Source organism: Mytilus galloprovincialis, chromosome 1, assembly GCF_965363235.1.
Source record: "Mytilus galloprovincialis chromosome 1, xbMytGall1.hap1.1, whole genome shotgun sequence".
NCBI lineage: Eukaryota > Metazoa > Mollusca > Bivalvia > Mytilida > Mytilidae > Mytilus > Mytilus galloprovincialis.
Window position 1 is genome coordinate 54,952,270 of NC_134838.1, and position 15,891 is coordinate 54,968,160.

At 33.3% G+C, this 15,891-nt stretch overlaps 1 protein-coding gene across 3 annotated transcripts in view; it reads left to right on the forward strand.

The window, feature by feature from the left end:
- The first annotated feature begins 6,720 nt into the window (after positions 1 to 6,720).
- The window catches only part of LOC143079024 (E3 ubiquitin-protein ligase PDZRN3-like), a 135,231-nt gene continuing 126,060 nt past the window's right edge, over positions 6,721 to 15,891 (forward strand). The window contains exon 1 of one of the 3 annotated variants that reach the window (XM_076254140.1): positions 6,721 to 7,450. In XM_076254140.1, the coding sequence (XP_076110255.1) occupies positions 6,761 to 7,450 (690 nt within the window). In that variant the 5' untranslated portion in view covers positions 6,721 to 6,760. Of the gene's footprint in view, positions 7,451 to 12,280; positions 12,449 to 15,891 lie in introns of those variants that run through there. The other 2 variants (XM_076254131.1, XM_076254158.1) reach the window with 2 other exon arrangements.

Below are 15,891 nucleotides of genomic sequence, written 5' to 3' on the forward strand. Positions count from 1 at the left end.
ATTTTTAATTATAAATGCTCGCTTTAACTTTTCGCAGTGTCTGAAACATGTGCAACCACTGAAATTTGAGACGCGACATTCTACGGTTGCATGTTCATCCTATTATTTTCACCGAAATAAATAAATTGCATAATTTCTTATTTTTTTCAACATAAGTACAGCTATACTAGCTTTCTTAAGGTTTAATTAGTAGTTCTGATGTTACATGACACCAGTAGGAGCTTTTGGGGAACCAGTAAGTGGTTAAGGGGTCCTTACTTATTCATTTAGCTCTCATATTGGTATGAAATAGAGATAGAAATAGGGGTTTCTGTACATTGAATAGACATTATTTTTGACAAAGAATGTATTTATGATGCTATATCAGCAAGATTAAATGGTTTATTCATTTTCCATGCAAATACCATTAGTTGTTAAGATTTTCTGACAGTGAAAAGCACAATAAATGCAAATTGATTATGTAAGGGGACATAATTTAACTTAATGCATACACGAGAAATAGACAAACAGTCAACTTAGAGATGTATTCTAGTACATGTATTGTCAAACAGGTTACGGAATAATAGTTAACTGCAATCTAAAGACTCTTGTTGTATTGCCCTCATAATCTGAAAATGTTTAAAGTAATGTAAGGCATGCTGTAAAATGTGGAATGGACTTTAATATCAGTTTTCATGATTTGGTGATTAAACTGTTTCTTTTACTCAGATTAACCATAAACAGAGTTGACAATCCAATAATTCCTCCTAAATCACCATGTTTGACTTCTGTGTTGATTTGAAACATCATATTTGGGTTTTGTTCACTTCTTAAGTAAAAATGGTAAGATGAAAAAAAGTGAAAATCTGCCAGATGGGGTAGGGATGTAATGTTTCATTTTTTTTTATTATAAGAAATGAGTGCAGACTAGTATTCTTTATTGTAATATGTTCCAAAGTAAGAAGTCTATGCATCATAGGTGTCATGACTGGTTTCAAGTTTGTTATGTCTTGGTTAAGGTGGCACGGTAGTATTTGCATTCCAGAATTTAGGTTGCTCTTTTGTGTACCCTTCTTAGGTAAACCAGAGACATATAATATATTGTATTATATGTCTCTGGGTAAATGTATCTAAACAGTGTGATTGGACAAAAAATACAGTATCAACTGAACACACTTTCCCAAACTGAGGGATGAATCAGGTGTAGAAAAATATGAAATAATTTTACATACAGATGAAAATGAATTTTTGAGAACTTTTTTAATTTTTGTATTCACTGCACCATAAAAGACCTAAAATTACTAGTGGCCTTAAGTTTCTAAAAATAGCAAAAAAAGTAAACGGTCATGATACATATTCAAATTCATTTCTGAATAGTAAAATGAAAGTACTTCAGTTAAATGTGAATGTAGATTTTTTTTGCAGTGTTAGAAAGTGGTGAAAATTCTAAAAAGGCTATCATTATCCCTATGGGCCAGGAAATAGTACCGTGCCACCTCTAGGCTGCACGTACCGGTATCGGGATCGTTCGCCCTAATAACATGTTCGCCCTGGGTACGTTCGCCCTGAGTTCGTTCGCCCAGAGAGTCCGTTCGCCCTACTAAAAAATATTGATATTCAGGGCATTGAAGTTGAAAAAACTTATTCAGATATTTCTATGGTATATATTCTTGACATTTATGGAAACAAGGAAATATTTAAAAGTTTATGGCTTGTTTAGGATCGTTAATTGTTCAATGACAAAATAATTTGCATCACTGATTATTGTGATACTTGTCTTTTGATGGATTATTAATAAAAATCAAACGTTTTGTTTTGATAAAATATTCAGCTTGAAATTAATAAACACAATGATGTACGAACTGTAAATCATGAAACGGATTTACAAGTTCATTATTATACTCGGAGACAGTCCTAGTCTCAGTTATACTGCATACATTCCTGATTGACTGAATACAATTATTTTGTTAACAAATATCAAGGATTTGTATAGTGTTACTATACAAATCCTTGCAAATATCAATAAAGAGAAATACATTGTATACCAATTCTACTCTGTAAATCAAAGAGAAAATGATAAAATGATTGCGGCAATATAAATATTCTGTCAATTTGTTAACAAACTTTAACATATTTTGTTCAAATACTTAAAATTATGCGACTGGACAACAAATAGAAAAAAATTAAAATCTGGGCGAATGGACCCTGGGCGAACAGGTATCAGGGCGAACACGTCGTATGGCGAACGTGAATCAGGGCGAACGGACCCACATCCGGTTTTATAATAAAATGCCGTCGAATCGGGAATGAAACGTGAAATATATACGGAATTTGTTGCAATTAGTGAATAAATTGATTAAAACTACTCAGAATTTTTATAAATATACACATATATATATAGGCAAGTGAACAGTTTTTTCTCAGTTATAATTGGTTTAAATTGATTTATTACTTGCTTCTTTAATTTTTATAAACTCAAGCTTTAATTTTAGCCTAGTTTTTTTATATATTTTAAAATTTCAGTTTCTGTTTTACATTTTACTAAAAGATTATTTTAAAATATCATATGGGTATATTTTTAAATTATTTTAAAAAATGTTATTCTTTAAATTTTCATTTAAATTTTATAATAGCATTAATTTCTATCATGTTTTTCTTTTACAGGGACTGTACAGTTTCATTTTACATCATTGTGCATTTAATTTTGCAATGTTTATTATGTATCATTACTTAATAAATACAATTTGAAAATATTATTTTTCATACTCTTCACTCTTTCTACACGAAATCCCCATATTATCGATAATTTCCTTATATATTTAACGTTTCATTCCGGATCCGATGGCATTTTAATAGAAAACCGGATGTGGGTACGTGCAGCCTAGAACGACAATTTGACTATTCGTACCCACATGCGGGTACGCGCAGACACTGTCATTCTGTAAATGCCTGTTCCAAGTCAGGAGCCTGTAATTTAGTGGTTGCGGGAGTGGTTGGCGTTTGTTGATGTGTTAAATATTTGTTTTTCGATAATTTTTTGTACATAAATTAGGCCGTTAGTTTTCTCGTTTGAATTGTTTTACATTTGTCATTCCGGGGCCTTTTATAGCTGACTATGCAGTATGGGTTTGCTCATTGTTGAAGGCCGTACGGTGACCTATAGTTGTTAATTTCTGTGTCATATGGTCTCTTGTGGAGAGTTGTCTCATTGGCAATTATACCACATCTTCTTTTTTACATGATAGACTCGAAGTCGGAACACAATGTCCGGGTAGAGTGCCATGTATTCCTGCTGACTGTAACCTTTTTAACAAGCCCTATATCAAACCATCAATGTGTGTAGGTCTGTATAGGTCTGGTACGCAGTTCTGCTGCGTTTACATTCGTATCACATTTACATGTTTCGTCCCGATAACCACTGAATATTTGCCGTTGGACATCATAGGATGATCCATCATCATTATTAACAAATCATTAGATATGAAGAAGAAGATTCTTTATTTCCATAAAATGGGCTCACAAGGAGCATAATATAATATCATTGTAATATTATTCTTTTACAAATCGATAATAAACAAAACAGTATACATAGTTACAAACACAAATAAGAAACAACAGTTTCCACATATTAGTATATATATATGAATTACCAACGGATTTAAACACGAGTAATACGACGAATGTCTATAGCAGAATAGAAGTTTCCGGAGCACATTGGCTCACATGAGTTTTTTGCGGACTGTTTTCGTCTTTCCTCCTTTAACTTTTGGTTATGGCGTTGTCTTTTTTTCAACTTCTGATTTTTTATTGTAACTCACTTCAATTTGATATCTTTTTCACTTATTCGCTACAGTTCTGTCTTTGTCTACAGTTTTTTGTATAGTTCATATTCTATAATAGTAGTTTTATAGTTCATTTTGCGCGACTGTCTTTAAATTTTATGTTGATAAATTAAACAAAAAATACCAAATTCAATTATGCTGTTGTTTTTTTTTTTGTTGCTACCAACCCATTTGGCATCTTTTCTTTTTCTACTGCAGTTTTCAAGTCTTTACTTGATTTTTTTTTTTCATTCATAGATTATTTTTAATAGTTTTATCTTTCTATATGTATATAAGTAAAGGAGAGTCACGATTGATGGTAGCGATGTAAGCTCCAGAAACTAAGTGTAAACAAACTAACAATATGACAGCAAATGTGAAATAACGTTACTTACTAGTATATACACAATTCTGTAAGATTAAGAGGTAAGCTTAACCTACAATATTTGTTTCATGAGGTCTTGAAACGAACTTAATCCACCAAATAAATATTTCTTCATTAAAATCCATAAAACATATGACTTTTTCAGGCTAAGCTTAAAAGTATATCAAATGTTTTGATTTAGTTTGCTATTCTGTTATCACGAAATTTCAATACTTCAAAAGATCAAAGGATCCGCTGACCAAACCTTGTCGAAAAGATTATCGATATTTGGAGATTAATGTTGCAATTTACATCAATATTTTCTCAGACACGATTTTCAGTGTTTTCCCAATCGTCTTGATAAATTGTGTATTCCCCGACACTGTTTAAAGAGACTTTATATGATAATAGTTATTTAAAATGTTAACACTTAACAGTGTTTGATCTATACTTAATTTTAAGACACGAACATAGCAAATTGTGTATATACAGTGAGTAAGCATACAATCAGCTTAAGTGTGAGCTATGAAGTTTCGTCCAACATCTTTTCTTTGGTTCAGCTATAAGAAAGAGAGAGATCTAGTGTTCTATAAATTACAAAGTTATAACTTTGAATAACCTATATATATTGGTATAAAAAAGGGAAGATGAGTAGGATTGCCAAAGAGAAAACTCTCCACAAGAAACCAAAAATGACACAGAAATTAACAACTATAGGCCTTCAACAGTGAGCAAAATATTGGTAGTCTAAAATATCCTGCATAGACTTAACTTGCATGGAAAGATTCCTACCAAAATTTAGTTGTAAATATTGATTGGTTGAAAAATAAATGCTAAACTGCGATAACAGATATCAGGACTCTCATCACTTGTACTCACAGGTACATAATGCATATAAGGGGATGCGTACTATGCTTTATTTGGTTTTGCTTAGAACAATAATTTAAAAGATTACTACCCAGGGATATATATTTTGCTTCTGAACTTATTGACACTGGAAGATGGGTAGGGATTCCGCGATGAATTTGAGTATGTACTTTAAGAAATATGAGAATAGGTGAAGATGAGTTTCATTTATTGTTAAACAGCTATTTCTCCTCTTAAATCAAAGTGTGAGTACTGAAAGTGTGATAACATTTACTAATTAGCATTTTTTGTAAATCAAATGTCTGCTACGGTATACCATACAAATTGTTGTTCTTTTTTTAATTTGTCATACCCGTCTCGCTATATATTATCTTATGTTATAATTATTTGTTCCTTTGTGTCCGAGGTTAAGAAATCTTGAAAATCTGGACTCTCACACTATTAGTTTTTTTTGTTCGGTAGTAAAAAAAAGCAGTACCAATCACTGCTGTTGTCAATGAGATAATTTCAGAAACTATTCTTCAGCAATAGTAGGCAAACATTTATGCTTGTTCCATATTGCGATTTTTTCCCTGTCCTACATGGTGCTTGTACTTTTTCTTGCAGTATATAGTGCATGTCAGTTACTAAACAAAGCAAGCTGAAATCAAAGGGTCAATCAAAGACAAGCTAAAGAAATGCTTGCAGTGAGTTGGTGTCTGCCTCTATGAACAACCATGTGACAGAAGGTTTTAACATTGTAGTGATCGTGTCTGTGCACAGCTTGGGACAATCTGTTGTCATATGAGTCCAAGATAGCGCTGACCGTCGGGGCCTATCTGATATTATGCCGACTTCAGCAAGTTTAAAAGTATATACTGACTATATATAATCTAATAACTGACCAAATAGGTTCTATAAAGGATGCAATTTACTAGAAATCGGCGTCAAGAGAGAGATAATCTCTGAATTGTACACAAGCCCTAATTCTGCTATTTATCACCTATAGATGTTTTGTTCAGTAACGACTAATGAACAGTTGCCTCCCAGTTTTGTATTTGAGAAAGAAAGAAGAATAATGATAAGGTCCCACACAACCCCTCCTTTACCTGTTAGAAATAGGCATAGTTGAAGACTTTATTTAGTGATCTGAAAGCATGTTGTACAAAATATGAAGCATGAAGCGCTATTACCTTTTTTGTATCAAGTAGAACATTTTACTTTTCTATTGTGTTACTGGAAAGTATAGAATTTGACTAAAATTCAAGTTAGCACGTTTATTTATGCTTGCAAAATTAAAATTAAAAGTAAAATAGTTTGAGGCATTACTCAATATGTCAACACTGGTTGATCCTTATGTTATGCTTTGATTTTAAGATCAAATTCTTATTGAATGAAGGCTACAACCTTAATCGATTTCTCAGAGGACTGTATAAAATTAAGTTAGGATATGATTTGCCGCAACGTTTTATTTGATTGCGTTGTTGATATAAAAAGAACATCAGCATACAAATCCAAGAAAGCAGTGTAAAAAAAAAAAACCTGAATGTTATGCGTCTTAAAAAGTCGTGTTTACTCGTAAAAGTCGCTACTCGAGCGGAACGTCCCAACGACTGATTGATCATACTTCGAGTGGGGTCAGGTACGTTAAAGTTACCGTTAGTTAGTAAACATTAAAGTCAACATTACAACATGTGGTAAACCTTAAATGGTTTAAATGTAAATTATGGATTACAGAAAAACATAAACTATGGGATTTGAGACAGGAAAATTTGTACCAGGGGTTGAGAAGGATAAGAGGTGTTTGCTGTGCAACCTCGTGTTAGACAATCCTATTAAAACTCCGTGTGGACATTTGTTTTGTTCGGGTTGCATTTTACCCTGGGTTGTACAGCATAAAAACTGCCCTTTATGCTATCAGACTATTCAAACTTGTGAATTGGAAAATGAACTTTATTTGAGAGATTTCATTTTAAACTCAACTGTACGTTGTGAATTCAGGACTCAAGGATGTACTAAAATAGTTCGACTTCTGGATTCAGAATTACATGGTAAGCACTGCGAATTCAGACCTGTCAAATGTCCGAACTTGGGTTGTGATGCTGTTCTTCGCAGCAGAGAACTTGAAACGCACAAATCTACTAAGTGTCCGTTTCGTGATGCTTTTATATGCTCTGAAGGTTGCGGGCTGCCCTTGCTCCAAGAGCTACAGGAGACCCATAACTGCGTAACAGCTCTGACATCACAGATTGCAATATACGAAAATCAGCTAAACAATATGGAAATAGGACTGAATAACATGACCATCCAGTTTAACAAAAAAGAAAACTGCTTTATAAACCAGATTGCAAGTTTACACGGAGAACTGAAATTACAGGCAATAAACTTTAGGAAGAAAATGATCCTGTGCCAGAGGATGTCAGCCGATAACAATTTCGTGGTAAGTTTACTGGTGGGTTGCTGCTAGTTATGTCAAAATACTAAGAATTATTTTTTTCTAGGCATTTGGGAAAAAAACATGCGTAAACCTATGCATGTGTTTACGGCAATTACTTTATTTGGCACTTTTAGGAATTCTCAATGCTCTTCAACTTCGTGCTCTATTTGTCCTTTTTAACTATTTTGGATTTGAACGTCACTGATGAGTTTTTGTAGTTGAAACGCGAGTCTGGCGCAAATACAAAATTCCAATCCTGCTATCTATGATGAGTTTAGTTGAAGCGTTGACATGTTGTCGTTCCATTTGTAGCTTCTTCTTTTTAATCAATTGCCCTTTTTTGTAGTGGTGGTGTTTGGGTAATTTGGTTTTTACTAGAGTATCTCTATCTTGATACATACGGCAGGTGCCGCATATCACACACAATTATGTATAGGACTATAGACGGTTGATCCCTCTTGCCACGATAAAAAAAATTCTGTGACCTACATATAGCTTTAGAAGAAAAAAAAGCAACAAACAAACGAACATGCCAATGCGTTAATTGTTCGTTTGATAAAAAGGCTATTGCATGGCTTACGTGGATGTAAATCGAAACTTGATTTGAATTTATATTCAATCATACAGCTGTGACTACGTCACCTCTGACATTTCTCTTTGAAGTATTTATGTAAAAATTAATTGATTCCAAAGGTAATAATACATATTCTAATTTAAAACAACTTATTCTTGTAACACATGTAGTAAAAAAAAATACGTGCTATTTTTTATACAATAGCGCGTTTTGTGTTTGTTTTAGATATTAGGCCCTAATAGTGAAAAAAACCCAGGCCCATTGGACGTCGTAATCCCAGACTATGGTTATAGGCAATTTGAATATTCAACTAGTCTATCAAATTCTTCCTAACGTCTTCTTCAGTTTTCGCTGATGAAATTGTGCTGGACATAAGAGGTCATAATAAATATGTTTTTTTTTGTTGTCCAAAATAAGTCTAAAATAAGAATCAAAAACGTCTTTGGGATTTAAAATTCATAAGAAACCTCTTTTTTATATACCACATAATTTACCCAAAGTTATGGTTCTTTCAAATAAACAAATTAAGCATGTTGTGAAATTGCATTGGTGCGTTTGAAATTGTTTGCTAATCGTTTAGCAGCAAATACTTCATGATTTATAGTTTAAACAGTCATGTGTTGGTTTTCCCGTTTGAATGATTTTACATTACTATTTTTGGGGCCCTTTATAGCTTGCTGTTCGGTGTGAGCCAAGGCTCCGTGTTGAAGGCTGTACCTTGACCTATAATGGTTTACCGTTTTATAAATTGTTATTTGAATGGAGAGTTGCCTCAATGGCACTAATACCACATTCTCTTATTTCTATGATTTATTAATGAAAAATTACAGGAATATAATATTACAATGTAACATGAAGTTCTAGTATATGGCATTCGGAAACATGTTTGTAAAAACTTCATGATTTACATTGATAAAATGATTAAAAGAAATGAGCCAGCTTTATCTACGTCATGTGAATTAGGCCTGTCCAGTCTCGGTGATTTGAAAATAATGCAAAATATGTATATAATATATTTCTTAAACTATATAACAACACGCGATGACAGTGTTGTGGTTAGCTCTGTATCGATGACGAACAAAAGGTCTACTTTTCACAATGTAACTAAAATGTGGGTCCATTTTTTCCTTTGGCTTGTGAATCATATTGACAAAAGGATACATTTGAAACACTTAAACACTTGGTTTTGACGTGTCCATTTCATCTGGATCTACCGTTAAAATATTCGAAATGTACATTTTTTTTAATTTGATAAATACTCAATCATTTTTAAATGCTAATAGACGATCTTATCAACCTTTGAAACAAAGATTCCCCGGGACTGCATGGCGCACCCATAGGAAGACTATTATTGTTTCAAAATACATTAAGAAGTAAAGTTAACCCAACAGCGTGCCAAAACTCATCAATTTGAAATTTACCCTGTGTGGGATGCAACGATCTGCTCAATAGATTTTTTTTATCAGTGGTATCTTTGTCATCTTGATAGTAACAAATCACGCAATCTATATTTTTACTACTTTGGGTTTGTATACAAAAGAGTTGCAACACCGACCCTTTAGCGGTCTGACTGGCATGCTGCATGAAAAAAAAAGAGGACAAAGATCTTTGTCTAGCTGTCTTACACCATATTAACACATAAAGATGGATGGAATGCAACTTCTCCCCACTGGGAGATCTAATCGGTTATGTTTGGTTTTTAGAGAAGACAAAATATATATACATGTTCTTCAAATTATTTGATGACTTCGTGGCCAAGTCAGCTGTTACCTGAGACATGTAAGACATGTAAAGCAGAATGTTAATGAGGTTTTTGTTTCTTTGTTTCGTTTTTTAAATTTCCCATGAAATATTCTGCAACTACATTGTTTATCTTCTTATTCCATTGTTAGTTATCATTCATTTTTTTTTATGATTAGCTTATCATTGCGTTCATATGAAGTTGAATACTATATCTTCAGTCGAATACAATCTATAATAAGTTGAATGTTCAGGATTAAACTGCTCCCTAATATATATATATAAAAAAAAACAAACAAGTGTGTTTACGGTGTATTTTTTCTGATGAAAAATACCTTTATTATCGGTCCCTGCAGTCACTCCCTATTAGATCATGCATAATTTGTGCATATATTTGCAACGCTCCTCCAAGATCTTTCAACCCGGGAGGTCTTAACATTTATTTACAAAAGACATCACAATTACTGTAAATGACCTTTTTATCAAAAGTGAATGTTTATTGGCCACGTTTTACGCTATTCAATGGCTTTAAATTTGAATATCTGACAAATATATTATGTTGGTATTGAGTTGTTATTTAGAGATGAATAAGTTTCAAAAGGAAACATTTTCTCGCTAATCACACATTAAAATAAACACTAAAACTAGTGAAAAGATTTTTTTTGTGTCAATGTGATTCTAAATATATATATGCTATTTTTAGTGTTTGAAGTCCAGAAAATAAGATATAGAAATGTTTATGAAACAGACTGGCATGGGACTTAACATTTACATGTTATCGATGAGAAGGTATAATCGTTTGAGTATACTTAAGAAATAATTGATCAGTGGCGGATCCGGGGGAGGGGGGTTCCGGGGGTTGGACCCCCCTTTTTTTTGGCCGATCAATGCATTTGAATGGGAGCATATAGTTGGAACCCCCCCCCTTTTACTCTGGGTTGGGAACCCTACTTCTTAAAATGGCTGGATCCGCCACTGTTGATGCAAGCTATACTTTATTGTATTGTAGTTTTAACATGGGTAGGCATTATTTTCGTGATTATTTTTGCCCAAGCGATAGTGAGGGCTAAAATAACATGAATATAATGCCCACCCATGTTAAAACTACAATACAGTACAGTTTGCATCAATTATTTCGATTCTGATTAGAACAATTAAGGTAATTTCTATGTCCGATGTGTTATTAGGGTAAAGTGATTGTGTAGGCTCTTCCATGAATCTTCCTTTTTTGTTTGTAAAGAAGCAAACAGCTTGCACTGTGATTTTTCAGAGGATGAGTTTTTGAACAGCCAGCATTCGGTTGTCGTATCTAGGTCAAATATGTCAATTTCGGAACACATTACAGCAGAGACATATATACACATATATATATCTCTGATTACAGTCATAATAAATGAATTAGTAACAACATGTGCATTATTTAAGAGTTTTGAAGTGTTTTGAGTTAATAAAATATATTAAATGCTTGCCAATTTGATAAAATTCATTATTTTGCAGTAGTCAATATACGCGTGTGCCGAAAAAAATATTGGATTTAGAGTATGGGTTTATTCATAAAGCGAAAGAAGAACGTCATATTAGAATTTACAAAAAAACGCAATAATCATGATTGTCCTACATGCAAAACCTTCGTCAGTTGGTATAAGTGCATGATTGCTCACTGAATAAAGCGTATATGTAAGGCCGAAGTTTAGAAGTTACGAATTGTAGAAATAGACAATTTTTATCACTTGAAAGAAGATTTAAACAATTGTCTTGTAGCTTTGATTTTGCTAAAGGAAGAATCTCATGAGGGGAAGATTGGTGTCGTCAGATCACATAAATAATACAAAACCACATAAGCCAGACTTTAGTGTCACTAAATCTTTTAGACGGTGGTCTTTAAATACTCACATTTTTTTTATACCATTCTATACCTCCCGTGCATTTTATGTGCAGTTTTATATTGGTGGTCCCTGTTGGCCGATGAACAGTGCCTTTTCAAGGTTCTTGTGTGATTTTGCACATGGAAAAGTGGGACTATAGCTACTATAAAATATAATAGTTTTGATATCAAATCAAGGGTGGCAAACAATCATAATGTGAATATTTATAGAAGTTTCAGTTAAACCAGCGTTTAACGTTTCTACTTATTTATACAGCATGTTTTTCATATGTTTAGACATTTTAACATTCCTGATAAATGGTTAGATTAGCCGAAAACTTAAGTTTTAGTTTTTCTTACATAATCAAGTTTTGTTTATTTTGCTTAAGTTATCCACTTGTCATGGACATATTTTCAAACTAAAACTAGGGCTATAAATGTGTCAAATTCTATTTGCTTAAATTCGGGAAATAAAATATATTTAAACTAAAACCAAAACTAATGGAGCAGGCCAACTGTATAGAAAAAAACCCATATAGAACGAAGTACATATGATGTAGATCTAAGTGTCTTATTTCCGAAATTTCCCGAACGGGTGGCGAACGAAATATGATTTCAAGAAGGTGCCGAAATGTCTTAGGCTGAAGTGTCAGATCGAGTGCACCTCGTGCAAAGCAAAGTCTCGTACGACGAAAACGAAACAGGGATGATACTGATACAGATAAACAAAAACATGATGCTTTCTATGTTCTGGATGGAAAGAAAAGCTTGCCAATTTCATGACAAAATTTTGTAGCATCACGTATAACAACAATAGTCTAAAGTAAATTTATTCACAAAACTCACTGAATTCTGAGGAAAATTCAAAACGGAAAGGTGGTTTTCTCCGGGCACTCCGGCTTCCACCATCAATAAAAACTGGCCGCCACGCAATAGCCTAAATTGCGGTGCTTTAAAGTGGCATCAAAACACCAAAAATCAAATCAAAACGAAAAGTTCGTAATCAAATGCCAAAATCAAAAGCTGCTCAAACACACAGGCACTTGTCTCAGAAAAGAAAAAAATCCTATATACCTTTATACATGGAAGTATTATATTGACAGGAACTACTACGACCAGACTTCAAACGTTTCATCTGCGATGCCACGCGCAATTTAATGACATGTTAAGGTTCATCATAACAAACGGACAAATATGGCTGTATTTACATGCCAAAAATTACACTGAGTACAGACTTACCTGTGGAGTTGGAAAAGTTTTAATGCCTGGCATCCACTAGATATAATAAAGTTAAATGCATTTTGTGTTTCAGAAAGATAAAATCTCTTTTGGACTTTGATGGGCATTTTTTTTCCTTCATGCAAAAGGTGTGAAAATTAACTAAGTTGTGGTACAACTATGAGATGCTCCCTCAGGTAAAAAACCGGTTTGTATTGTTTTGATTGTCCTTAATTAACATGGACAACAGGTATCATCACAACTATAGGTGAGTTAAAGAGTTTATCTGAGTCAGTGAGTGGACAGTATCAAAGTAATTCAGGTGTTTGTTTATTTTTACACCTTCTGCAGAAAGGGAAAAAAATGCCCATCAAAAACCAAGAAAGATTTTATCTTGCTTAAACCCAAAATGCATATAACTTTTATATATCTAGTGGATGCTAGGCATAAAAACTTTCCAAACAGCACAGGTAAGTCTGTACACAGAGTAGTTTTTTAGTTGAAAATACAGCCATATTTGTCCATTTGTTATGATGAACCTTAATTAGCTTGAAACATGGCACATTATTTACATACTAGCGTGTGGTGCCCTACAATATTGTCATTCTCGGTTGCCTTCGGGATTACGGAAATAAACGAAGAAATCGAAAGTTGTGATAAATTCTTAGGAAACAGCAATCGGCAAACCTCGGCAGAATCCGTTACCTTACATCTGCATATGTGTGCCGATTGAGTGATTGCTGGATTAATACGAGTCATCATTAATTCTATAGAAAATCACATTGACGATGGAAATTTGTACAAAATTTATTGAATAAATGCCCAATTTTTATTGATTTGTTTTTCGGTAGAAATTGGACTATATGTAATATATATCGCAAGTTGTGATTATATAATAACTACTGTTTACTCCACTGAGTGGCACACATTTCCTGCATATTTAGTAAAGACGATTGTAAATGATCGTTCTGATAAAATCAAAAGATCAAAGAGATTTTAGATAAATGTAGGAATTATTAAGTTTCGCTCTAAATCCAGGGTAAGATCATTGGTTGGTATATACAAATGTTCAGCTGAACCCCGATGTGTTGAATTTTTTTTTAGTACTGCGACTCAAGGATTTGTATAGTGACATTATACAAATTCTTGTGGGACTGTTCAATAATATTTACCAGTATCATTTGGTCGGATAGTGATAACATATTTTAGGGGACAGAAATGTATTATATAAATAGCTATATAACATAGTTATATCTCTGTTTTCCTCTGCTGTATTTTATTGATTGGTACTTGCTCGATTAATTTTCGTACTGTAAACTGGAAATTTCTACTTTCCAGGATTATCCAGTAACTTAACCATATATATTACTCTAAACTTCACAGTTTTAATATTTATCAAATATATTTATTGTTAACCGGCAGTAACCGGAACACACCTTATTCGCGATTTAAACTTCACCCACAAACTAATAAAATAATGTCACTCACTATTTTAAATCGTTGTAGAATAATTAATTCTGGGCCGATTTTCATTTTTTATGCATCAGTCGATTTGTTTAAATAAGTTGTTCACGAATTAAGGTCTACCGACGCGATTGAAATAAGTAAAGATGTTTTACGACAGGTAATATTGTAAAGCTGTCTCGATAAAAACCACGTGATTGATAAGAATATCTCTGTTCAATTTATGACCGCGGCATCGCAGATAGTCACAAAAGAAATTAACGACAGCGTACTAATTAGACAGTTTCCATATCTTTTCTACAGGGCTACCCGGGTTATAAATAAATGCTAATTAATCGTTGTAGTTCCTGTCAATATAATACTTCCATGCTTTATATAACACAAGGTACTTAACTTGCATTTTCGAAAAATGTCAGGTGGTGACGAAATTCCGTTATATGCCGCTTTCTAGGCTTTCAACCCCACTAGAACTTGTAATATCGTAAATTAAAATTGATTTATCTTTACAATGGTGTATAACACGCCTACATTTGTTGTTGGCATCATCCGTAGCAATCCTACACAAGAATGTCGATCGTAATAATTTTTCAAACATGAAGCTGAAAAATTGGCAATAAACGTCTCGCAGTAAATAATTAATTATAAAAACTGTATCAGAAAAATCTGTTATTTTATGTCTGAATAGAACTTGTCACCCAGTTAGTAAAATTGTATAAGATACCGTGAAAAAAACCCTAACAAGTCTTATTTGTGGTATGTCTAATAAGTTACGAGTTTCCTTTTTTAGATTCAAATTTTCCCATGACGCCAATGTCATTCAGACTCTCTCTTGACTTTACATAAAAAAATGAAACAAGATCAGATAACTCTGAGAATCATTTCAACTTTCTCATAAAATTGACCAATCGGAAACAGAGATATATAAGTAGACGTGATGCGTTTATTGCCAAATCATCAGCGGTTGGCAAAATTATTATGATTGACATACTTGGGTAGGATTGCTACAGATGATTCCAACATCAAATGTAGGCATGTTATACACCATTGTAAAGATAAATCAATTTAGATTTACGATATAACAAGTTTTAGTGGGGTTGATAGCCTAGAAAGCGACATACAACGGAATTTCGTCACCGCCTGACATTTTTCGAAAATGCAAGTTAAGTACCTTGTGTTATATTAAGGTATATAGAAATTTTTTTCTGAGACAAGTGCCTGTGTCAAACACATCAAACGAATGAATAACAATTGTCACATGCCGGACGTGGGACAGGCATTTTAATTACAAAATGGTGGATTAAACCTGGTATTAAAGTACAGTAAAAGACCAAAAGACCAACAACAGTACACTATACACAACAGAGAAAACTACCTAAAACAAGGGGGTGATCTCTGGTGCTCTGGAAGGGTAAGCAGATTGTGCTCCACATGCAACACCTGTCACATTGCTTATGTAAGTGTACACTCTGTTATAACATAACTCTGTTACTCATTTGGGGAACAGTTCCCCACTTGGTGGGTTGTGCCCAACCTGTTGTAAGTCCATATGGGTAGGTCATGAAGCTTGTATTCCAGGGATCTTTA